Source organism: Stigmatopora argus, chromosome 7 (assembly GCF_051989625.1).
Source record: "Stigmatopora argus isolate UIUO_Sarg chromosome 7, RoL_Sarg_1.0, whole genome shotgun sequence".
NCBI classification, from domain to species: Eukaryota; Metazoa; Chordata; class Actinopteri; order Syngnathiformes; family Syngnathidae; genus Stigmatopora; species Stigmatopora argus.
Genome location: NC_135393.1, coordinates 13,950,982 through 13,975,764, shown reverse-complemented (window position 1 = coordinate 13,975,764; position 24,783 = coordinate 13,950,982). Strand labels below are relative to the sequence as shown.

Here is a 24,783-nt window from a genome sequence, read left to right as displayed (position 1 = left end):
GTATATATATATATATATAAAGCATTTGTTCTCTGTCTCTCAGTTATTATTATTCTTTCTTTTTTAGCCATGTGTGAAGTTTACGTCCACTAGATTCTCTCAAAACATTTGCCTCTCTGGGGGGGCTTAAATTTCTCAGCTCATAAAATCGAGTGACGCCCCTGCCTGGGCGATCCAGGGTCTGACTCATATGCAAACCGCCCTTTAAAATGACTGCTAGTTTTGGAGGAAAGATTTTCTCTGCAGGGAATTGCATTGAAGTCTCATCTAAAATCCAACAATTTCCGTATTCGATCGCTTTTTGATCGTGGGAAAAAGTAGAGTGAGAGTGTGTGCATTGTGCATTGTGGCCAAGTGTGAAGGGGCGGGTAGGCAGCTCCGGCATCAACGCTGTCCATTGGCTGATCTTCTCTCTCGCGTCTCAGCTGCTTCCTGAATCGTTGCACATTGAGGGCGAGCTCCGTGCGCGCACGCACGTTCTAGTTTCGACTCCAAAATATGTGACGGGGTTGTGCCAAGTCCACGTGGAACCAAAGTGCACGCCTCTTATCGGAATGTTTGAAGATTAACGCGGTTATCGGCAGGTCCGAGTACATCCAGCGGCGGCGCAGAGCCCGTACGAGCGCCCGGGCTGGGAAGCAAGAAGGCGGTCACCGCTGTTTAGATGCAACGCGTGACTCTACCAGACGGAGCCATGACGGAGAAACGCATGTCGCGGTGGTATTTCGGTGGCTTGGCGTCATGCGGAGCCGCTTGCTGCACGCATCCTCTGGATCTCCTCAAGGTGAGGGGTTGCACCTCAGCGTCCGATGAGGTGTCGAGGAAAACAGGCCTTAACCCAGGCTGCAGCGGGCAATCGCGATCTAATCTATATCGGTGCGATTCGATAGTAAATTATTATCGCTTGTTGGGGAAGGAGTTTATCAGGGTACTGTTAAGCCATATTATTCTGTGTAGTGCAGGTAATAGCAGTTTTTTAAAAGTAATGCAGCAAAATAATACAATAAAATTAATCAGGTATTCATTTTTTGGGATAATTAGGTGAACAATTGTGGTCCTGATCTCTCAAATCTCCAAATAACACCAATCATATTTGGGACAGGGGTCTTTAAATTGCAGCCTAGGAGCCAATATAGTTTGGGTAGTAGTATTCCTTGACCCCCGTCCTTGACATGCCTTTGGTGTTAGTGCAGCCCATTAGCAATACATGAATACATTTTTATGAACAGATCTTTGTACCCAATTCTAATCCTCTGATAATGAATTGATTAGGCCCGATTTTCGATCAAATGATCCTTAGTTGAACATTCTAAAGAGACACCAAGAGAAATATATTCTATTATCTACTCGTGTTGTTTCAAACCATGCCTTGAAGAGAAAGAATGGCGATCATCAAATTAAGATGTCCCGGCCTTTACTAGGATTTTCATTCTTAATTTCAGTTGACACAGTCAATTTGTTACAAGACACGTGCAACATTAAAGTGCATTTAAGAAAGTGTTTAGTTTGAGTTTTGGTGCAAACCTGTTGCAGTCTTGAATTATTATCATAAAATATATGTTTTTTTGACCCCGTATTTGTACATGTTCAAGTGCATCCAAATTGAGCATGTTTTTCTTGTGTCTTGTTATGAGGCAAATAAGTAGTAGTTGAGTTTTAGGGAATACTAAAAGGTAACACCAAACTGGACTTTGGCAGCTATACGAGTCAAAGTCTGATTCACTGAGATCATTTACGTGATGGGTACACATTCCCACAAGTGTGTAGCGAATATAGGAATAACCCAAGATAGATAGTTTCAGCCGTAGTGCTTTAAAGTTTGCTTCATGTTACCGATTTTATGCATGTTGCTTCTATATATTGCATCTGGGCAAACTGCTGCATACCAAGACAGACATACTTGCACTTGAATGACATGGTAAAAACAAACACCATCACATGACCTAACGTTCAGGCATCATGTGGTGTGTAATTATTGACAGGACGCCATTGATTACAAATTTTTAGTAGAGAGTGTGGTCACTTTCTTTTAGCTAGAAATTCAGCCACATTGCACATTCTGATTGTTAGAGAGGAAGAAAGAAAAACAATCACGACAAAAATTCTGCTGTGTCAGTCATTACTCTGCTTTTACACTCCCTGCAGGCCACCATTTTTTGCTATTCCTCCAAAGGGCAAAGGGGTTTCTATTCACTTTGCCAAGTTCTGAGAACCAATCAGAGGAAAGTGGGCTACTACAGGGGAGATGGGGGCTTTTAAAGGACAAAAGCTTAGCAAAGCATATAAAGTTCATCCTTGCAAAAGTAACAGGAAATTTTTTCTGGTGTCAGTGTTGCAAGTGTTCCTGTTTTCACGTTTGTGACACAATAAAGTGCAGTTAGTGGTTTGCAAGTCTTTTGGTATATATTTGGGTTGACAATTTGAATTATAGCCCATTGGAGTAATGTGTCTCTCCTGGTAAAGGAGTAACTATACACCTCACTGGAGGTGTGTTTATCATGTTATTTATCTTTAGAGGAGTACTTAGTCATGTGCTATGTTGAAGTTTCTTCACTATTTCTAGTGTATTTTATTCATTTTATTCAACACATGCAAAAAAACCAACAAAAACGTTTTGAATTATGAGAAAACCCACACCACACAGGCACAAGGAGAACATGTAAATTAAACACAGGAAGGTCAGAACCCACCAGAGATTCAACCGTTAATCTCCGAACTGCAAGGCATATGTGGTTAACACTGCTGCACTGTGCCGGCATTTCTAAAAAAAATATTTTATTATTTGTTTTCCTGCTTTATGTATGAGGTAGATGAAGAAGGAATTTAAGTTTTAATGATGGTAATAAGAGCTGAAATTAAAGTGCAAGCTCCCGTCTTTGATTTCTCAATTGTGCTAATGTATTATTTGAAGGTGCACCTACAAACACAGCAGGAGGTTAAGCAGAGGATGTTTGGCATGGCCGTCCAAGTGGTAAAGAACGATGGAATTCTTGCTCTCTACAATGGCCTTTCTGCTTCCCTTTGCAGACAGGTATGTTGACATTTTTGCTAACTGTTTTACTACTGTTGTGTTGAAACATCATCCCATTAAATTTATGTCTCCTGTGATAGGTTGCAAAATATAGTTACAAATGAGTTTTACAATTGAATTATACTCACACTACAGCATACGCCAAAAGAATGTTTTACATTTATAATTGAATTTGAATGCCCAGCATTAGTATTTCCTTACCTTTGCTAAGTGAACTCAAAATTCATTTAGGATTTTAATCCATATTGTTTTTGTGGAACTAATAGAAAAACAGTTGAATATGTGAATCCTCATTGCATACCTCTTTTAAATGTTTTTATTGTTTTTCTTTTTTCCCCGATATTTGAATCAAAACAATACAAAAGGCTTGTATTAACTTAAAGCGTTCTCTTTCTTTTCCTAATCCTTTCTTTTACAGATGTCCTATTCCCTTACCAGATTTGCCATCTATGAGACAGTGAGGGATATGATTGGAAATCAAACCCAAGGTCCCATGCCTTTCTATCAAAAAGTCATGTTGGGAGCATTTGGAGGTTTGTGTTTTCTCATCCACGGGAAGACATTTCATTCAATTAACAACTTTGTATCTTAATAGGTTTTACTGGGGGCTTCGTTGGCACGCCAGCAGACATGGTCAATGTCAGGTAATCTGCCACGAATAACGAATGTTCGGTCATTTATTCATGTGATTATGATCTTCAAATGCATTTTTTGACTCAGGATGCAAAATGACATGAAACTACCGCCCGAACTAAGGAGAAAGTAAGTAACAGTAACAGTTTAATGAACATAAAATATTCATATAATAATTTACATTTTTTGTTTTGTGATAAAACAACGAAAATCTAATGGTTGCCCTTAACCATCATTTCGTGAGAGCCCTTGTGATTTCCTCAGTCTGAAAACTTTAACCTAAATGTTTTCCTCAGCTACAAACATGCCATAGACGGGCTCTTCCGAGTCTTCAGAGAAGGTAAATCAGCTACATGGACTTGGTATTAAACCATTGCGATTTGTAAACTATTAACTGTCCCACAGAGGGGGTGAGGAAGCTGTTCTCAGGAGCCACCATGGCGTCCAGCAGGGGAGCCTTGGTCACTGTGGGACAGGCAAGTTGATCTACTTGGGGCGTATTACTTCCGTATAAATTCCGTAGTTCACTTCTTTGGTCTGGACCAAAATCCAAACAGTTTTAGTGTGGTTCCATTTCACATCTACTTGATATATATCATATTGTCCCTGTTGCAATTTCCGTAATTCAACTATTTCTCACCAGATTAAATCATCCAGAATTTAAAACCAGTGTGAGTGACCCATTCAGTATACTTGATACTTCCAAAATACTGCAGACAAGGTCACGAAAGCCATTAAAGAACATTTGATTTCAATATTTCAGCATGCGTTCTGGAACGCATTCAGAAATTTCTTGTGTGATTGTTAAACCGCTGGTTTAAAACATACTGTAGATCAGATTACCTTTCCAATCTTATACATATACAGTGGTGGTTTACTACAGTTCTTGAAGACTAATTATGAGCACCAATGAAGTTTCTTGATGTGGTATTCTCCTCATTAAAATTTACTTCCTCTTTCAGTTGGCTTGCTATGACCAGGCAAAGCAGCTTGTGTTGGGAACGGGAATGCTGGGAGATAACATGTTCACACACTTCCTCTCAAGCTTCATTGCGGTAAGTGTCTAGTTCATCAAGTGGATTGATCACAGAACTGTTTTTTTTTTGTAATTTGCATTTGTAAGTGTTTCAATGTGCACCTTATGCAGGGAGGTTGTGCGACGTTCCTTTGTCAGCCTCTTGATGTTCTAAAGACAAGACTCATGAACTCAAAGGGAGAGTACACTGTAAGTTGTTCTTTTCTACATATTTTCATTTTAGCAAACTACAACGTAATAGTATTATAACTCAAAAACACCCACTTTGTCAGAAGTACTTAAGTTTCATAGTACTCACTGTTTCAAAGGTTAATTATCACAGAGCAACAAATTAAACAGCATAATTACCAAGTAATTAGACAATTGGCACAGTACACTATGTATGCTGCAATGCACGCTGGGAGGCACAAGGCACTCCTACCTAACCAGTCAACCTGTTGTTCTATTCTATTTTTATTGTGGTGACTGTTCTTCCCACTCTGTTCTTCATTTTATCAGTTATTATATGTCCACATGGTTTGGTCAACTGTCGGCAAACTGTCTTGTTTGGATCAATTATCTTATTAACTGATTTTCTTGCTTAGCGGGGCTCTTTTGTCTGCCCATACAAATATTATTCTCATGCACTCTTATTTTAAATGGCTTTTATTCTTGGTCACACTATGGTTTTGGCATCTTAATTTATTTTGTAATAAAGCAATACTTTTTAAATAAACATTATGTATGGTTAGAAATACATTTAAGAATGGAGTGCATGAGAAATACACTTTACTGATGTAGTAGTGACCTTTAAACTTAACTTAAATTTTGTATTTGAACATTATGGGAGTCTGATTTGATGGAAAAAAAGAATGAGTGACATATAGTCAAGAAAATAAGGCTAACCAGTGTCACTTTACTTTCAGGGGGTGCGACATTGCTTGCAAGAAACTGCCAAGTTGGGTCCTCTGGCATTTTATAAGGTAGTAACACGTACTTGACTTAAATGTACTTCACAGTAAAGTAATCTTCTATATTGTGGCGCAGGGCCTTGTTCCTGCAGGGATTCGCTTGATTCCTCATACAGTGCTCACGTTCATGTTCCTGGAGCAGCTGAAAAAGAACTTTGGGATTCGCATCATTTCCTGATGGCAAAACGCGACTGGCCATTATTCATCCACTCTGCTGTGATCGTCGGATGGAAGGAAGGAAGAGAAGAAGCCTCGTAAGGAGGACGGCTTGGGCTTGTTGCTTCCTTGTGCTCTACCTCGACCTTATATTATGGTGAGAAGCGTGAGTGTTTGCACAGTAAGAAGGATAAATACTGGAACAAACTATTATACGACAATGCAAATTTAAACCTGTGGCATCAGGATTTTTAGAATAGATTTCTAGTGTAGGAAAAAAAGCTAATTTCAGGTTCCTTAATGTGATGTTTTAAATGACTATTGAAGGTGCTGTGAAATGGTGACAATTTGAAAGATAAAAATGACAGCTAATGTCATGTGGAAAATGAATTTGGCCTTCATATCCATCTTTTTTTTAATTTACCCTTTCATAGTTATTCCACGCAAAGCTTGCATAAGGGAACACCTACTTTTTTAAAGCAATTCTGGTTGTGACATCACAACAGAACGGATGCCCATGTTGAAGCTCTCTATGCTGCAAGACATGGCCTTGGCATCAAAAGAATAAAAAGCCTACGTATAGCGTACTAGCAGATTGCAAAAATCTGCAGTCCATATTTAATAATAGTTACAATGTCATTTTATTATTCATTACCACTTTTGTGAATGAATTTGTGTCCAAGATATTTTCTGCTATCTTTTTAAAGTTATTGCTGGCCTATTTCATAGCACCTTTAAGTGTCAGTTGGTACATCATAATTAAAATGACTAACATTATTGTGATTTAAAATACTTATCAATCGTATTCTTTTAAAATCCAGATCAGCGGTTCTTAAAGTGTGGTACAAGTATCATCAGTGATACACGGGGCCCCTGTGGTACAGGAAATTAGCCGAATTAAAACAAAATAATAATAATAATAATTGTGAGCTGAAAGAGATCAAAAATTGTTTATTGTTTGCCGGTTTCTTCCTGACAAACGAACATACCAGAAGTTGGTAATCCTCTAAAGATGCAAAGGATTTACATTTCCAGTTGAAATAATATCTGGCAGGAAATCAAACAAGTGCCATATTAGCCCAACATATTTGCCAAATAAATATGCATTTTTGTAAACAAATACAGTTCAACTAAATATGCATGCTCAAATGTGGTATCATATTCATTCCCAACAATACTGACCAAATGGCCTACAATCCTCAAGTTGGTTTTATACTGATTTTAGAACTGGAAATCAAACAGAAGTCTAAGTTATGTGGCCTCATTCCATCCTGCTCAGTCTAACCCAGTGGTTCTTAACCTTGTTGGAGCTGCCGAACCCCACCAGTTTCATATGCGCATTCACCGAACCCTACTTTAGTGTAAAATAAAATATGATTTTTAAAATGTCAACATATGAATTCCTCACAGCACTGATTGGCCAAGCAATGTCACATGATCATCTGTAGCCAGTAATGGTCAAGCGTGGAACAACTTGTCAAATTTTATCATGAGCGACCATTCTAATCATCGTGGTACACTTGGCAGCCCCACCCCACACAAACCTATCCCCATTTTAAAGCTAATTTTAGAAGATTCAGCTATTTTTTTAGGAAGGACACTATTCAAACCCTGGAATCTTACTAACAAAAATGGAATTTACAAATGTAACTGCTTCAAAGAGCAATAGTTTTAGAGTTTTTACCATAAATGTGGCCTCCTCGTTGAGAATCCTTGTCATGTGGCCTTACAAAATGTGTCCTCCTGAGGGCAGTATAACTATATAATCAGCCTGGAACTCTTCTCTTATGTGCATCCAAACAGCCTTGCACCTTTATCCCAGCATAGATTTTTAAAGAACCACCAGCTTGGCTTCATGTCCTAAATAATGTGACCTAATGATCAGCCTTATTGAACTTGATGTGTGAACACATGGCTGTTGCTGTTTGTTGCTTACAACATTTCAATGTAAATGAATAGCTTTTTAATGAAAATAATAATGAAAATTTCATGGATGATTGATTCTTTCTGCTTTAAAAAAAAAACACCATTGATTTATATGTTCGTGTAGTAGAGCACATGACTAATATTTATCATCTGAATTGGATGCTGACTCTGCAAAATGCATTCATGCACAAAATGTGTGATGTGAATGGCACAGTTCCCAAGGTCGCATTACCATATACTTCCTATAAAGGTATAGTGTTAATGCGGATTGCCTTATCTACTGTCAGATGTGTGTGAAAGAATTATTCTCCTACAGATGACATTTTTCAAGAGTTTTGGAAATTCAAGTTCCTTTGTAGTTTTAGCTTTAAATGCGGATTGAGCCCAAACCCCACTTTTTTCATTATTGGTTTCTGACAGATTTTCTTCTTTCAGGGACATTCTAATACAACTTCTTGTTCTGAGATTCTTTTGATTATTGTCAAATTCTATTCGGTGTCATTCGGTGATATGTCAGCTATTCATATACTTACAAGGACGTTGTGTGCAAGCAAGAAATGCAACAGTGAAATGATTTGTCAAAAAAGATGGAAAAAATACTCTCTTTGAGAGGTTAGTAACTTTGTGTTAAAATATTTTAGTTCTTAATTTGCCTTTACAGTTTATTACACAAGTTATTTATTTTATCATTTTCAACACTGCTTATTCTGGTCAGGGTTGCAAGTAGCCTATCCCAGCTGACGGGGGGCAAGGATTGTGGGTGGCATAGAATTCTTATTCAAACTGGAAAATGAGTATACTTGTTGATGATTTGACAATGGTTAAATAATTGCTTATTAGACTTCTTTCAATATTGGACATAGGTATATGAACCTATTCATACTCTATCTTAGGCATTACCAGCAGAACCAAACGACAATTGTTGCGCTATTTAAAAAATCTCGTTTGAAAAATGGGTGTTTAACAATTAAAATATTGATCTTACACACTTAGAGAAGGTGAAGAAATTTAATCTCTCATCTATTAGGATTCGTCAGTCGTTTCTGAACACCATTAAAAAAAAATTCAACTCTACGTTGCACGGTTTGGACAAACATAGCGAGAGAATCTTAACATACACACACACACCCATAAATCATGCTTTATAAGCATTATAGACAATATGTCCGATTTTTTTCATAGGGAAAAATTGCACTCCAAATGTCTGATTTTAATCCATTAGCACAAACTTCCCACATACTGAACACGCCAAAAACAAGGTATTTCTACTGATTGGCAAGGTCACCAATGAAGCTGAAAAGGATAAGTGGGAGAGAATAACTGAATGAAAAGCAGCAAGCATTGTGAATTGAAGGCTATGTGATTATTCAGGTATTTCTTTTCTCAAGTATTTCTAAGTTATAATCACATCCAGATGACCATTCATCATCAAAATGTTGTATTTAGAGTATGTGAGCCAATTGTTCCATGAATGATCAGATAACCACTAATGTTTCATTTATTTTCATTGGGTCATTGACTCAGTAGTGATGTGATTGCGATTGGTTGTCTGACGATGTGTGCCCAAGGACTGATTGGCGACCTGTTTAGTGTAGTCAGCATTTTGCGCGAGGTCAGTTGGGTTACGTTCCAGCACCCCATGACTCTGACAAGGATAAGTCTGATGAAAATGAATGAATTGTAGAGAAATACAAAAATTAATAAATGCTGGTCAAGCAGTAACCACATTAGTATTCCTACACTGTATGCTGCAGTGTTTTGCAATGCTAATTAATTACTATACTATAATATAATTACTATGCTAATTACTATTACTATACTATACTATAGCACAACAATAAGAAGTATGACTGCATCCAGCGTTTGCAAATCTGATGCAATTTAGTTTTTCCCTTCATCACGTTTACGTATTCAGTGTGTGGTTCTTAATCATCCAGTATTTTTAATTTGCACATGCACGCAGGTGGGTTAGAATGAAAAATGGAATGTCCTTTATTAAAGAGATCATGAAATGAACAAAAGGAAAAAAATGAATAAATGAACTAAAGCAGAATCTTCAAATAAACTACTCAAACTCCCAAGAGCAAAAAAAATATTTGAAATTTTCAATCCTATGGTTGTTTGAATCTTATTGTGAAAGCCAGAAATCGCATATTATGGTTACTTTGACAGCTATTACCTCTGCTTTTATTTTGAAATATTTTCCCCCCACCAGTAATCAGCCTACTTTCTTGAACAGACATCGCATTCGTATGCAAAGAGCCACTTCTCATTCTCTCTGCAACAATAATCCGAGTTTATGAACAAAAAAAGTCATTTGTTGACACTAATTAAGATCGTCGAAGAGTTCATTTATTTTCCACACAGGTTAGTCAGTTCACACTTTCCTCTCCTTCATCCCTTCCTTCTCTCTTTCTCATTTTCTTTCTGGATTTCTTTCGTTCTCGCTCCTTTTCTCGCTCTCGCTTTCGCTCTCTCTTTTTCTCCCTCTTCTGCTCCTTTTTTCTCCTTCGTTCTTCCTTCCTTTCTTTCTTCTTCTCCTTCTCCTTTTCGCTGGACTCGGTGATGCGTCCTGGTGGCGCACCTTGGTTTGCGCCTGGATTGTGATGGACCTCCGGAGGTGTGAACGACCCCGGAGAGTGAGAGGACATCTGCAAGCTTAGGTAAGAAGAAATCAACAAATAATTATCGTATTATTCCTTCAGCAAAGGCATGCCATAGTGATGTTTTATTTACTTTGACTATCTATTCATCTTCTACTGTAAAGCCAGCCATTGCGCACATATACTTCACATCCTTTATAACCTATGTTGTAGGTTATAACGTCAACTGCTATGCACGGAAAAGTGATTTTTACTTTTTAATTATTGATCATAGTGTTTTCATGAACACTTTCAGGGACTGAGGACTACATAGGACAGGTATTTTTAAATGGAAACTTAAGACCTCTGACACATAGAGCAAGTGACTATGTTTTGGTCATTAAACAAATAATTATTAATTGTGATTGTGTTTTTCTATTATTTTTTATGATATAAATACAATGATAAATGAGTAGGAAGACTACAAGTCTACTAGTACAATATCCAAATCATTTTCCACATCAAAATGGCAGCTAACATTAAATTAATGCCATGTAAGGGTTAAAAAAACATAATTTGTGCATTAATATGTTAAAGACAGTGGCCATGTAGTCTCTAATTAGGCTACTCAATGTGAATACATAATACACTGAGCGTGTATTTTAAAAAAAAATATCTTTTAAGGTCAGGTCTCACAGCATTTATTTTTTAACGTTTTTTTGTGGGGATATATATATATATATATATATATATATATATATATATATATATATATATATATATATATATATATATATATATATATATATATATATATATATATATATATATATATATATATATATATACTTATATATACTTATATATAAGTACATTTATTTGCTGTATACAGCAAATAAATGTGCTGCTTGTAAAATATATACAGTATTGGAATACAATGAAATATGAAAGAAACAGACTGAGTTCAATTTAACACAATTTTTTTCCTACTGTATGTATTAATGTCCACTGACAGCGTAGGCTTTGGAGGAAAAACAATGATAGGAATAAAACTGAGTGGAATTTTGAATTAAACATGCCAAGCTTTTACAAGCAGCATAAAAATCCTGCACATATTTTTGCTTTTTCAAATTTCCCCTAGTATAACTTATATGGACTTACTACTTATTTATGATCTGTCTGTAATTATCTTAATATTTATTTGAAGTTCACGTTGTGAAGGTTATTGCCTGATTATTGCAATAGTTAGAAATGGAACATTACTCATATTTCATTGTACAGCCTCCTTTCAACCTCCACGCACAATGTAGGTAGCAATGAATGAAATACCTTTCAGAGAACGTGTCAAGGTATTTTAGTCATTGTAGCATTATTTCGGCATAAATTCCCATCACTCTAATAACCTTGTCCATCCATAGAGGTTTTGTTATTACCCACATCTCAATAACCGGCCTTTCTGCCACTCAGCAGGATTACGTAAAAAGTGCACTCGAGTTTCTCTGCAAGCCGATCCACACAATGAGAGAACATATTGACCTTTTTCAGTCTTAATATAAGAAGAGAAAGTGCAGCAATGACTAAATGTCTTTGTGGCCAAAAGTACTGTTTTTAAGGTCTCAGTTGTGAATTTTCATTCCATCTGTTATAGCATTTATCTTCCTGATACCAGCTGTGAGAGCGGTGAATATTACTCAAGTTAATAAAGCTCTCTTCATGTCAAGTAAAATCTCTAAAATTCAGAAGCAGAACATTATTGGCTTGTCACTCACATAGGCAAGATATCGCTCATATCGTCTTATTTTTTTTACCCTGACCGCCAACAGCTTTTTTATTTTTTTAGCAGATGCTTATTTTGACTGTTGTTCCCTATATTCCTATTACTTTAACGTTTAATGTTGCACAACTTATACTTCAGTGCAAATTGTATATTTTTTTCCCTGTTCATAGTGCATTCTTGGAATAGTGCGACTTATATTCAGGTGCAACATACACTCCGAAAATACAGAATACTTATGCATTGCTTGTAGAACATTAGCATTCAAAACTTCTATATGCAGTCTATCTCCTGTGTTTAGTATATCATTGTAACATCATGATCAATCCCACTTTTGCTGGTGATCGATCCACTGTGGAGGTAGATGAAAACTCATCAATATTTCATTGATTTCCAGCAGATTTGTGAATCAGTTCATTAGTACTATCACGGAACATACAGTACACAAGATAAAAGATGCTCAACCCCTTAGTTGTCATTGATGATGATGGTGGTCCAATTTTTTTGAACTGGGAGATGGGGCAGCATTCTAGTCAAAATGTATTGGACGCAACCAATGAATTATTATACAAGGCATTTCTCCTGTAAGCATTGAAATATGAATAACACTAACATGATTAAATACAAGAGAACGTGAACAGTGTTTACCTTTGATCTGCCTTGTACATTGTGATGAGAATCAGGACTTTTGTTTCCTCGTATTATTCCTCAAAGTTTCTGCTGGCAGGTTTTAGAAAGGAACAACTAGCACCTCCTAGCTTTATCCGACATGACATGATCTTATGAGATTTTTTTAACTGAAGCTTTATGACACAGAGTGACGTCGCCTTTGCTGTGTGACACAAGGTACGTGTCACTTGCGCCCTCAAATTCTGCTGTTAATTACAGCACGATGTCAGAATTATGAGTCGTCGCTTGTTTCATTTTTTTGCATTGTGTTGCTCGACAAAATTTGAGTGATGAGCTTTAAAATGCTGCTTCTTTTGAAGTTGGAGGAGAAATAGAGGGCTTTAATACAAAATGTGTCAGTTGACATGTTCCTACATTAATAGTGTTTGAATTATTTGCAACACAAAATATTGTTTTAAAGGGACATACAAAACACATTGTGAAAAGACTCAATGTCATTTTTGGTTGTTCAAAGTATTTGATCATGCAAATTTCACATTTCTCAAAATATTGTTCAAGCACAGGATTTTTAAATACATTAAGAAAATTGTGTTGTTGTTTTTTCAATTTAAACAAGATTTTTTTCCCGCTTGGTTGTTTGTTTCTTTAATATCTGAGTCAAGGACCCCCTGAAAAAAAAGTTACAAGATACAAAAAAACCCACATTGTTACAAGTTAGACAGTACAGTCGCAAAGGCTGCAGAACAACAAAGCAAAAGAATAAGGAAAAAGCAAAGCAAAGTAAATGGGATCATTAGGAATCACCAAATCAAAGCAGCAAAAACACAAAACGAACAAGAGTGGACGGAGCTAACGCCACCAGCTGCCACTTGAACGGCACCATCTTGGTTGCGATAGCAAAAACGGATACAGACTCAAGAAAAAGACGTTGTAAAGTTGGATAAAACTGGAACCACACACAGGAAGTCTTCCACAAGATGGGGAACTTCTGCAGACTGGGACCGAGGTAGGGAATGTGCAGAGTCACCCTTCCAAGCTTATCCGCACAGTTCCTCAGTAGTCTGGGGCTGAAAACAACAGTAAAAACATTAAAGTATAAAGTACAAAGTAAAGTAAAAATGAATGTATTAAGAAATATTGAAATGTAATTAAAAAAAGATAGAAGGGCTGTAAAACACGAAAAACAAATAAGAGTGGACAGAGCTACTGCCACTGGCTTCCGCGTGACGGCGCCATCTTGGTTGCATGCAGAAGCTGTCTAATTTTTAAGGCCTCATTAGAGGCAAGTCATTGGTCAGTCCACACAATACAATACTTCCAATCTAACATTTTTTACAAAGCAATCCACCATGCTTTTTGTTGTATTTCTTGATGATTGAATGCTGATTTGGTTATGGTTACGTTAAAGTCTGGCTGACCTGTTTGGAATTCAAAGTAGCCTAATGAGACTGCTTGTCCTGAATATTTTATATCTCTTCTCTTTGAATGATCTTCCATTTGATCCGCCTCTGTTCTTTATTCATTGGAGAGTTCTGGTTCCAGTTGACTAAACGTGCATGACGGCTCTCGTCATGCCTCTCCTGTACTGGCAACTGCAGAATGTTAATGAAGGTCAATGGAGTTTTTTTTTAAATGTTTTATTTTTTATTTCCTTGTTCCCCCCCCCCCCCCCCCCCCCCATATAATTTGTTTAAATTACTATTACGCCCCATTATTTACAGTTGGAAAAAAATACTACAAAGTGAAATAAATTATGCTTGATTGCTAAGTTAAGTAAAAGGGTGTGTCATGCTTGTGTGTATTTTCTATGCAAGCATGGTGAGAGGTCAGTGCTCCAAACACAATTGTTTATTTAATCAACACAGAGCAAGACAAGTCTCTGAAGCGTGCAGTGGTTCTTCACATGCATGTGCCTGTACATTGAGCCATAAAAGCTTTAACCCTTTCAGGGTCTGTTGTTATGGAGAGCTGTTCAACTTTTCTCTTAAGATTTGTCCATCCTAGTCAAAATGGATGGGATGTGTAGTCCAGTCAAAAATAGCCAATATGAGAGCCCTGTATTGATACAATGACCGTGATTCTATTTAAGAGAGCTGGGAATTTTTCTTTTACTATTCAAATTTGCCAGGGTTGTTAACAATACCTTTTTATGTCGGCACCCGCTGGATTGTCGCTTTAAAACAGTTGAATTCAGCCCATACTTCATTGGCTTGGAACCTATGGAAAATGATTTTATTTCTTCCTTTGAAGTTCATTTTGGATAACTTTATTCATTCCGTATTCGGGAAATTTCATTGTGACAGTAGCAAGAAGGGGGGGAATGCAGATACAGAATTTTTTTTTAAATAAAAAAAAACACAGTTACAAGTTAGACAGTACAGTCGCAAAGGCTGCAGAACAACAAATCAAATCATTATGACAAAAAAGCAGCAAAAACACAAAACAAACAAGAGTGGATGGAGCTACTGCCACTTGAATGGCGCCATCTTGGTTGCGCTAGCAAAAACGGACACAGACTCAAGAAAAAGACGTTGTGAAGTTGGATAAAACTGGAACCACACACAGGATGTCTTCCACAAGCTGGAGAACTTCTGCAGGTAGAGAATATGCAGAGTCACTCTTCCAAGCTTATCTGCATAGTTCCTCAGTAGTCTAGGGCTGAAGACAACAGTAGTAGAGTAGAACCGCTAGACTCCGTTTCCGGCCTGGTAAGCGACGACAGCTCTTCCATCTTATCCCATGATGGAATGGTTGGTCTGAAGCGTTGCTTCTTCTCCCGGCACTTTTGTCCAGCTCTGAATTTCCAGCGGTATTGAGGTGTTGCTCCTTCTGCTGTGTATTGTAACAGCTAGTCCCATGTGTATGACAGCGTAGGCATGGCTGAATGGTTCCAAAAAAGAAGTAGCAGAAAGCAGAAAGAAGCCAGGCTAACAGAACAAAGAAAGTTGTAAAAACATTAAAGTAAAAAAAGTACAAAGGAATTTATTAAGAAATATTAAAATCTATTTTAAAAAAGATAGAAGGGCTGTAGAGCTACTGCCACTGGCTTCCACGTGACGGCGCCAACTTGGTTTTATTAGTAGTTCTAATTTCTTTTGAACGTGACCACCAAATTTTCCAATTATAAGTTGCACTTGCAATTAATCCTCACAGTGTGACTTTAATGGGTTTTTTCTCTGACCAGCGGCAACCCATTATATTGTTTTTTTAGGCTGTAATAATCAGAAATAACTATTATGTTGAGAGATTCCTAATCAGCCTTTAGTTCTGCGTGTTACTAATTTTACTTTAACATGTTTGTTGTTGTTTTCTGATTAAATAGAAAATTGCCCTCCCAAAAATGCAATTTATAGTGTTTTATTGTGTATTCGCCATCTGGTATGACTTATAGTCCGAAAAATACGGAAAATGACTCACATTAATCTTGTTCTGTGTTCAATGGACTCAACTACTTCTGTGGTTGCCCTCTACAAAATGCAAAGTAATAGTCCTCTATTATCTAATGCTACTCTATTCTCATTTCTAGACAAATTAAATATTCATGCTACCAGTTTACATCTCTGAATGATCATAAAAAGAAAAAATAAATGGGATTGCTGTCATTTTCTCTACTAACCTTGCGTTATATGTCACTTCACCTTTTCCCGCATCCAAAGATCTCATCTACATGCCTCACGGTATGAGGAGGAAAGACAGGACATTCATTTTTTCGCTCTGCTCGAAATGAATTGCTACTTTTCTGACAGTTGCTCTTTAAATTACCCAATTCTTCATCCCTCAACATGCTCTCAAACACTCAAAACATTGAAGTGACGCTTTACCTCTTGTGGCCCTGCCTGTGCTTTGTACGATTGCCTTTCTCAACTTTCCTCTTGATCCACTTCAGATCATTCCACAATTTGCAATTTCACAGTAGCTTGAAATTGCCTTGATTATTTTTACTGCTCAAAATTACAATTTCCTATCACTGCCAATGGCAGACAGTGAGTTAATACTTACTCAGATCCTTTAAAAAGACGTGATCGGGCCTGTTTCCGATCGCATGATTGGATCTGGTACATCTCTAATCATAAATATTTAAAGATAGGATGAATAGAGTTCTGCAGTATGTTGGGGAAAGTCATTGCAGACCTTTTGACACTATTAACACATTATTTCAAATGTCCTTTTTGCCATCTACTGCATGTACTGCAACACATCGATAGAATTTGACAGGTAAGCATGATACCTTCCAGGGTATTCCTTACCTCTTCAGGTATTTCAATGACACCCGAGGTTTAGTCATGATACCAATCTGTTGTCTTGGCTCTTGTTGGTCTGGTAACCACTGTGTGTGTGGTGTCTCACAGAAGCTGACTAATTATTTTTTTCATTTTGGTGACAGGGGAGCACTTCTGGGACACTTCCTTATGGTCAAGTCAGGATCACTTCTTGTTGATTTTAATAATTTCCAGTTAATTTTGAGGCAATTGAATCTCACCTCCTGTTAAATTTCAGGTCTTTTCCTGTTGATTTGTAGCATTTGCAGATTGCCCGCAGTGATCTGCTCAGTAGATTAATTTTAATTTCACCCTTGGTGGATTTATATCAAAGACGCTCCACTGGCATATGAAGCAATTAAACCTCACATTTACATAATATGTCCCTTTTAAAATAACTATAGGCCTTTTTTCCCATGCAATTGTTCTCCATGACAATCCCTTAAGCGTTGAAGCTGAGAGCGAGCGGGCAAGTACAAAACAATATCAACATATCGTAGGAGATGTTAGGCGGCCGTTAAACACAAGTTGGTATCACATTACCATGAATCAAAATTCTATTCATATCTATTTGTGGGCACGCTGAGTTAATGATTCTTTACTCACTTTTATTGTGCCAGATAAAGACAGGATAATGGAGTTTGCAGTAAAAACAAAATCAATATGAACTAATAGAATGTTAGGAAGCTCATACATCAAAATACCTTGATAAAATAGAGAAAGTCGAATAGTAGAGATAATAATGGATAAAATACCTTAAAAAAAAAAAAGGAAAATACATAAAAGTAATAAAATAAGATGATGTACACCAATTTTCCCCACTCTCTACCGGTATTTGAACCCATACTACTGAACTGCTAAAGTAGTAGAGAGATTACCTTTTTTCCAGCCATAATTTAAGAATATTTAATAATTTTCTTGCTCTTTTTTCCTGCGGTTTAATTTTTGACAAGCAAACCTGCCATTAGGTTACTACCATTCTTATTTTCTAGGGAGTATTCGAATACACATTGAATAGTCCTGCCTGTTTGCCATTCAATGACTTTCACAATAGGCATCAATCAGCTTGACTATGACAATAATTTCCAAATGCCTTGCTTTCTTTCATGCAGGCTTCGCATGCCTATCAAAAAAGTACATTTACATAATGCAGAGAAATTTTATCGAAATGAAAAATATACGTACTAATCCTTGTGTGTGTGTTGTGTGCTGTAAATGTACCAGTCCAGCAAATTTTCCAACTCAGTGTGTAATTTAACATCTCTGCAGTTATGTGGTCAATCAAACAGCAATAAAAAAAAAATACCGACCGCTCAGGTCGTAAAGACTCCGCTTTCGAAAAATGGTGTCATAAAAAAGCAGCCCTTCATTCAGTCTAAATGTTTTGTTTTTCTCTCTCTATGGGTTTTTTTTTTCAACCCAAAAAATTGGACCATGGAGTCAATGAAGATAAAAATGAGAACAGAATTCACCTTTTTAGAATGTAATTTTGCAATGTCACCAGCACTGTTTTGGGTTTGTGTCCAACAGCTTTCGTCTGTTTACATATGGGTACCCTGATTGTCTTATTACACAACTTAGGTGCTGCCATGTATGTAGAAATAACACACACACACAGTGTGCGGAGATATATAGCGTAACGGCAAACACTTGTGTGACCCTCATGTTTCCAGATGTCACCCGTGAGATTGCATTCAATATCGCATGGTAGAGAGGACACAGATTATATTATGACATTTCTTCACATTAGCTGCGAGGCATTGAATTGCAAATGAACAATTAGCTGGCCAGGGAAGCTACAGCCTGCAGCTTTAGGATGCTCATCTCAACTTTACATATACTGCTGATATGAATTTGATGCTCCCCTCACGTATTTTACTAGACAGGAAAACTGTAAAAATGCTTCCATGTTTCCAGTTGCGAGAACATTTGAGTTTGGCAAAAATTGCAAAAAATACCCAGGAATATTCATTCTCTTGTGAGACAACAACAATGAAATCAGGGCATTGATGTTAAGAACAGACAAACAAAGCTGAAGACAAAAAGACTGGAACTGAATGGAATTTGAAACGTTTTAGCCAAAAATGTTTCCACACATAAGGTGTTTTTTGCAGAAACGTTTCAGATTCCGTTTTGTTCTCCAACGTCATATGTGAAGATTCTCAACCGATGTCTTAAAATAATACCAAGTCTCAAGACTTCAGAACCTGTTATAAAACATTCACACTCATACTCACACTTAACCAAACTCAATTAACCAAAAAATCCTGTTTTGGGATGTGGTAGGCTGATGGCATCAAAATTATTTGTGCTTGACGTCTACATTTAAAATTTTGAGTTGATTTCTTGGTTCATGTAAAACATTGTGGACATCAGTACTCTTTACAATCTATTTTCTGTTTAATACACTAATAGGCTACTAACACAAACAACTTAATTAATATGCACAATAAATGTACCCACGTTCAACGTATTGTACAATCTCCCCCTAAGATTTAATGGAATTTGCACAAAACATTGTCTGATAAATGATTGACAGGCTAGGTCTGTTTGCTTACTGTGCATACATTATTCCGACCCAACAATTACACATTAAACCCGCCTACCCACACAAACTTTCACAGAGATGGCAAACATAGTCACACACTTAAGTAGCAGTATTTGCGTAAAAGAAATACTAGGCTTGACATAATAAGAGGCAATTTTTTATTTTTATTTTTACTAAACCTCTCTGATAATGTGTTTTGAATTGCCATTCATGATGATAGATGCTTACAAACCGATTGCTGGTTTCCCACAGTGACATCTGTCCAGGAGCGCCTCATGTGTGGCGCTTCCTCCTCGGTGTTCTGGTCCCCACCTCCCCTCTTCCTCCCAGCTTCAGTGGGATGTTCCAGGTGTGTCCACTCTTAGCATTGCTTGTGCTCTGCAGTTGCACAAAGGTACAACACTTCCATCCTAATATCCGCAATTGCCTGCTAGCGAACCTCATTACATCCGCTTCTATCACAGGTTTCTTCTACCACAGCCGTGCAACGCGTTGAGGAGCAGTGGAGAAGTTACAAAAACGAGTGTTTAGACTATTTGAAGCAGACACCCCCCACAACAGGTTAGACTCTCCTTCCTGCAAGTATATGCAACAAATGAAAGAAGTGCGTACTGCAATTCCAACATGAAATCCACTTATGCAGGGGTGGTGTGTAACAGAACCTTTGACCAGTATGTCTGCTGGCCTGATGGACTCCTTGGAACCACAGTCACTGTCTCTTGCCCTAAGTTCCTACCATGGTATTATCAAGGTCAGCTTGTATGATTGACTTTTTTCACCTTTTCCACAATTTATGTCATTGTAACAGTGAGGATATTATTAACACCTTTTAAATTGTCATAATTATATCTAATGGGTGGGCCGGTGGAGCGAGTGGTTGGCGCGTCGGCCTCACAGCTCTGGGGTTCTGGGTTCAAATCCAGGTCACCTCCCACCTGTGTGGAGTTTGTATGTTCTGCGTGGGTTTCCTCCCACATTCCAAAAACATGCATGGTAGGCTGATTGGACACTCTAAATTGCCCCTAGGTATGGGTGTGAGTGTGCATGGTTCCTCTGGCCCGGAGACAGCTGGGATTGGCTCCAGAACCCCCCGCAACCCTAATGAGAATAAAGCGGTTCAGAAAATTAGATGAGATGAGATGCGTGACCGGATGATTGGTCGCCGGACGTTTGGTCGCCCGAACGTTTGGTCGCCCGGACGTTTGGTCGCTGGACGTTTGGTCGCCCGGGTGAATATAATTTTGAGAGCTGGTTTCAACAGTACATATTTAGATATTAAACTCTCTCTCATGAATATAATTTTGAGAGCTGGTTTCAACAGTAAACTCTGTCATGTTGTCAAACGTCCGGCGACCAAACGTCCGGCGACCAAACGTCTGGCGACCAAACGTCCGAGTACCGATGAGATGAGATGAGAGATAATTATATCTAGAGTGCCACAGATCGAATTATCATTTTTATCGATATCCTCTCCATTGTGTTAACTGCTTCACCAGGGCAAGATTTGGCTATCTTGGGCTGAATGCTTTTATTTGACCTGTATTTTTTTTTAACTCGGTGCCTATTTTAACAGTGCAAGATGGGTTGGTCTACAGATTCTGCGGCGAAGATGGTAGATGGGCCCAGAAGAATACTAGTGAATGTGAGCATGACTCTAGCCAGGTGAGGGGTATGTGTGTGTGTGTGTGTGTGCGTGCCAGTGTGTGACTTCTTGATCTCTTTTCATGTTTAAGCCCCAGACGGGTATTTACATAATATAAATTCAGTTGGTGAAACGCCTCCCATCTGTTCTTACAGTTTGTTTCCATCTTGCATGCCTGTGTATGATGTGTGAAATCTTTTCATGAAGATAAAACACCAAATCTACTATGTGTTTAGCAGGAGTATGGCCGCATCCTTAGTCAATTTCGCATCATGTATACGGTGGGATACTCACTGTCTCTGGGAGCTCTGCTTCTGGCCCTGGGAATCCTTATCAGCTTCAGGTAACCATAAATCATGAACGTGACAAAAGGAGCTGAGATCACACTATGAATGTAACTTCGGTGGAGTTAGGAAGCAACAAGAATATGACTATGAAAAAAGGTTGGGGTAGACAAAGAAATGTGAAAATATCACATTGCTGCATACTAATTTTAGGTGCTTATTTATCTCTGCGACAGCAGAACTTGATAGGCTCCATCTGTGGTTATTTATGTTGAGATATTGATATTTTTGAGAAAATGCAGCCGGGTAAAATGAGGTTGGTTAGGGGGCCTGGAAAAAATTGATTATAGTAAAAAGAAGAAAAAGGTGCCAAAAAATCTGAATTATCAACAAAAATCCCGAATTTGTCACCATGCCTCGTGGTGTGAAAGTATCTTAAATTAGACCCTGGCATTTCTCCACCAGGAAGCTGCATTGCATGAGGAACAACATCCACATGAACTTGTTTGCCTCCTTCATCCTGAGGGCTGTATCCATTCTGATCAAAGATGCCCTCTTGACCCTTACACTGGACCCCAGGACCAGTGCCGGGGCTCATTCTTGGATCAACGTACCGGTTAGAGAATACACACGTGTTATAAAAATAAACAAAAAAAGGCTCATTGGAATCAATAAGTTATGTCGCTCACTGCCATGCAGGCTATCAAATGGTGTCGGGGCGCTATGGTAATGATGCAGTACACCGTGATGGCCAACAATTATTGGCTGTTGGTGGAGGGTATCTATCTGCACAGCCTGCTTGTCGTCACTGTGTTCAGTGAGAAGAAGTACTTTTACATCTACCTGGTGATTGGATGGGGTAAATATGAGTTTTTATCATTGTCAAATAATAAGCACCAAGCTCTTGGGTCACCACGGAATGGCATGGTTTGGGACCAATTTATTTTGTCAATTTATTTTCATCTTTTTAAAGCGTTTCCTTCATATAATATTAGACTGACACTCAAGTTTTCACATTTTCTCTTTTTCAGGTGCACCACTTGTATTTGTTTCACCATGGATCACAGTGAAGTACCTCTTTGAGAATGAAGAGTATGTGATCATTTTTACTTTTATTGTACAAATCTTTCTCGATGACCTTTTGGAAGGAATGTTAATGTACTTTGTATGTACTTTGGCACACCTTGTCATACTGAAACACTGTCAATGTGTCTGTAGATGCTGGGAGAGAAATACGAACATGGGATACTGGTGGATAATCCGTTCGCCAATATTGGCCTGCTACTTGGTAAGTCTAGTGTCCTATTTGTTAATTTTTCTTTATGTGACTTAAAGATACAACATATTTGTGAGGTCCAAGGTATAGTCTGATATTCACCAAAATGTTGCTGGTATCGGCTAACAAGATAAGTTCCTAGAAATACTATTATTTTAGTAGTTTAAATTCCCCTTAAAAAATAAACAACTGATGAGCTTAACACAAATTGCCCTAAAAACCCCAAGAGACCTACACACTTGGGACAAATGGAACACTGCAGTAATATCATGAACGTGGTATGAATTGATTTTGCCTGTCATTATCAGAAAGTGGCCTGCACTTGATCTCCACAGTGTGTGTGTTAGTGGGTGTGTGTGCATTTTTGTGTGTTTGCTCACTTGTCTGTGAGGCTTGACCATATGTGGCAGGAAGTGCTTTGACTAAATGTTATGAAATCAAGATAAAGTAACCCAGTAATAGTCACTGCCTCCTCCCATTACAGATCAATTTTTTCATTTTCATACGAATCATCAAAATCTTGATGTCTAAACTCAGAGCTCATCAGATGAGATACACAGACTACAATTTCAGGTTAGAACTATATCTTTAATTATATTTTTATATGCATGCAGTAATAGAATTTGGATGATATTGGATAAAATTTCAGGGTTTTTTTGTTTACCAAGTGGTAATACTAAGCTATCATGTGTTACTGTACTGAAATCGCTATGGAAATTGGTACTATCACTTCCACTATAGTACTTTATAGTAGTAGTTTACTTTTATTAGTCCATCTGCCAATGTCCATGTTTGTATTTTGGTCCAGATTGGCAAAATCAACTCTAACACTTATCCCTCTGCTGGGGATTCACGCCATTCTCTTCACCTTTGTCATCGATGAAGCCGTCCCAAAGGGTTCCACGCTGCGCCTGATTCGGCTTTGTTGTGACCTTCTGTTCAACTCTTTTCAGGTCAGAAATCATTTTGCCCTTTTAAAGCCCCAAAAGGTCTACATAAAAGTTTGGGTGAAATAAATTGGCAAAAGTGCTGCATTTTTTCTTCTGATTTTTTGTTACAATTTAAAGGAATCTCCACTTTCTCCACAGGGACTGCTTGTTGCCATCTTGTACTGCTTTGTCAACAAAGAGGTGAGGAGGGTATTTCAATGATTGCTATCCCTGTCCTTCTTTGTTGTTGATTTTTTTTCCATCTCCGAAAGCTTTGTTCTGCTTCTGCTTTCTCTACTGAATGGGACAAGCATATTGGCATTCTACTGATGGCTAAACTTTTCAAATGTATCCTTTGGTTAGAGACGTCCATCCACTTGAGTGTTTTATTCAATCACCATCATCATCTTTACGTGGCCCTTTGCCGGCGGATATCCGCAATCCCATTATCCCACAGGTGCAGTCGGAGATGCTGAAAAAGTGGAAGCGGTGGAAGCTGGGAAAGGACATCGACGAGGAGTACCGCAACACCCACAGCCAGACGCCTCACATCAAAAGTGGCAGCGTTGCCACAGGAAACCTGCCGGATCTCCACGACAACAACACCACTGACCCCAGCGGGGGGTCACTGGATACACCGCCACTCGGGAGAGCAGACGAAGCCTCCTCCAGTCACGCTCTTCCCGAGGAAAACCACCAATTGGTCGTGTCTTTCAGCAACGAGATGGGGAATGTAAACAAACAGACCTTTCTGTCACAGCAAGGTGACTGCGGCTATGTTAGCTCTACCTTGAAAGACACATGTCGAGAGGAACGAGCACATTGCCACGCCTACCTGAGGGAAGGAGAAGAAACTCTTGTTTGAGATCGGCGCCAATGTTAAGAGGTCAGCAAGAATGATGCTTTTAAGCACCAACACAATTATACACAAACACATGAGCATTAAACAAACAAAACTCAGTGTACCAGAATCGTGACCGGACGATTCGCCGAAAGACGTTTGGCCGACGGACAGTTCGCCGAACGGACGTTTCGCCGAAACGGGATTCGCGCTCGCCCTGCCCCCGGATCGTGTGTGTAAAAGTTTTTCAACCTCGGCCCGCGGGCCATATACGGCCCGTTACAGA

The 24,783-nt window shown here is 38.3% G+C and overlaps 4 protein-coding genes across 6 annotated transcripts in view; 3 read left to right on the top strand and 1 right to left on the bottom strand.

Annotated features, from left to right (window-relative positions):
• LOC144077651 (tubulin beta chain-like) overlaps positions 1–24,783 on the top strand; it is a 65,015-nt gene that overhangs the window by 32,303 nt on the left and 7,929 nt on the right. The window lies entirely within an intron of this gene.
• On the top strand, positions 370–7,800 carry slc25a10b (solute carrier family 25 member 10b). Its single transcript, XM_077605550.1, has 11 exons — positions 370–784; positions 2,912–3,031; positions 3,450–3,564; positions 3,627–3,675; positions 3,752–3,793; positions 3,961–4,004; positions 4,070–4,140; positions 4,627–4,719; positions 4,812–4,889; positions 5,606–5,662; positions 5,727–7,800. Exons 1-11 carry the CDS (start codon positions 665–667, stop codon positions 5,826–5,828), a joined length of 891 nt encoding a protein of 296 aa, XP_077461676.1. The 5' UTR covers positions 370–664; the 3' UTR covers positions 5,829–7,800.
• On the top strand, positions 7,954–24,724 carry LOC144077649 (glucagon receptor-like). 3 transcript variants are annotated; one of them, XM_077605544.1, is made up of 14 exons: positions 7,954–10,395; positions 19,778–19,874; positions 19,990–20,086; positions 20,169–20,276; positions 21,099–21,187; positions 21,404–21,510; positions 21,917–22,067; positions 22,151–22,310; positions 22,483–22,543; positions 22,670–22,739; positions 23,212–23,300; positions 23,536–23,680; positions 23,816–23,857; positions 24,114–24,724. In XM_077605544.1, the coding sequence occupies exons 2-14, from the start codon at positions 19,866–19,868 to the stop codon at positions 24,519–24,521; spliced, it is 1,536 nt and encodes a 511-aa protein (XP_077461670.1). In that variant the 5' UTR covers positions 7,954–10,395; positions 19,778–19,865; the 3' UTR covers positions 24,522–24,724. The 3 variants fall into 3 exon arrangements, with proteins under 3 accessions (XP_077461670.1, XP_077461669.1, XP_077461668.1); XM_077605543.1 differs by having other exon boundaries at positions 19,778–19,919; XM_077605542.1 differs by lacking the exon at positions 7,954–10,395 and adding an exon at positions 13,597–13,724 and having other exon boundaries at positions 19,778–19,919.
• On the bottom strand, positions 10,063–12,814 carry LOC144077655 (uncharacterized). The gene is made up of 2 exons (XM_077605552.1): positions 12,737–12,814; positions 10,063–10,390 (listed from the first exon to the last, which is right to left on the bottom strand). The coding sequence occupies exons 1-2, from the start codon at positions 12,754–12,756 to the stop codon at positions 10,105–10,107; spliced, it is 306 nt and encodes a 101-aa protein (XP_077461678.1). The 5' UTR covers positions 12,757–12,814; the 3' UTR covers positions 10,063–10,104.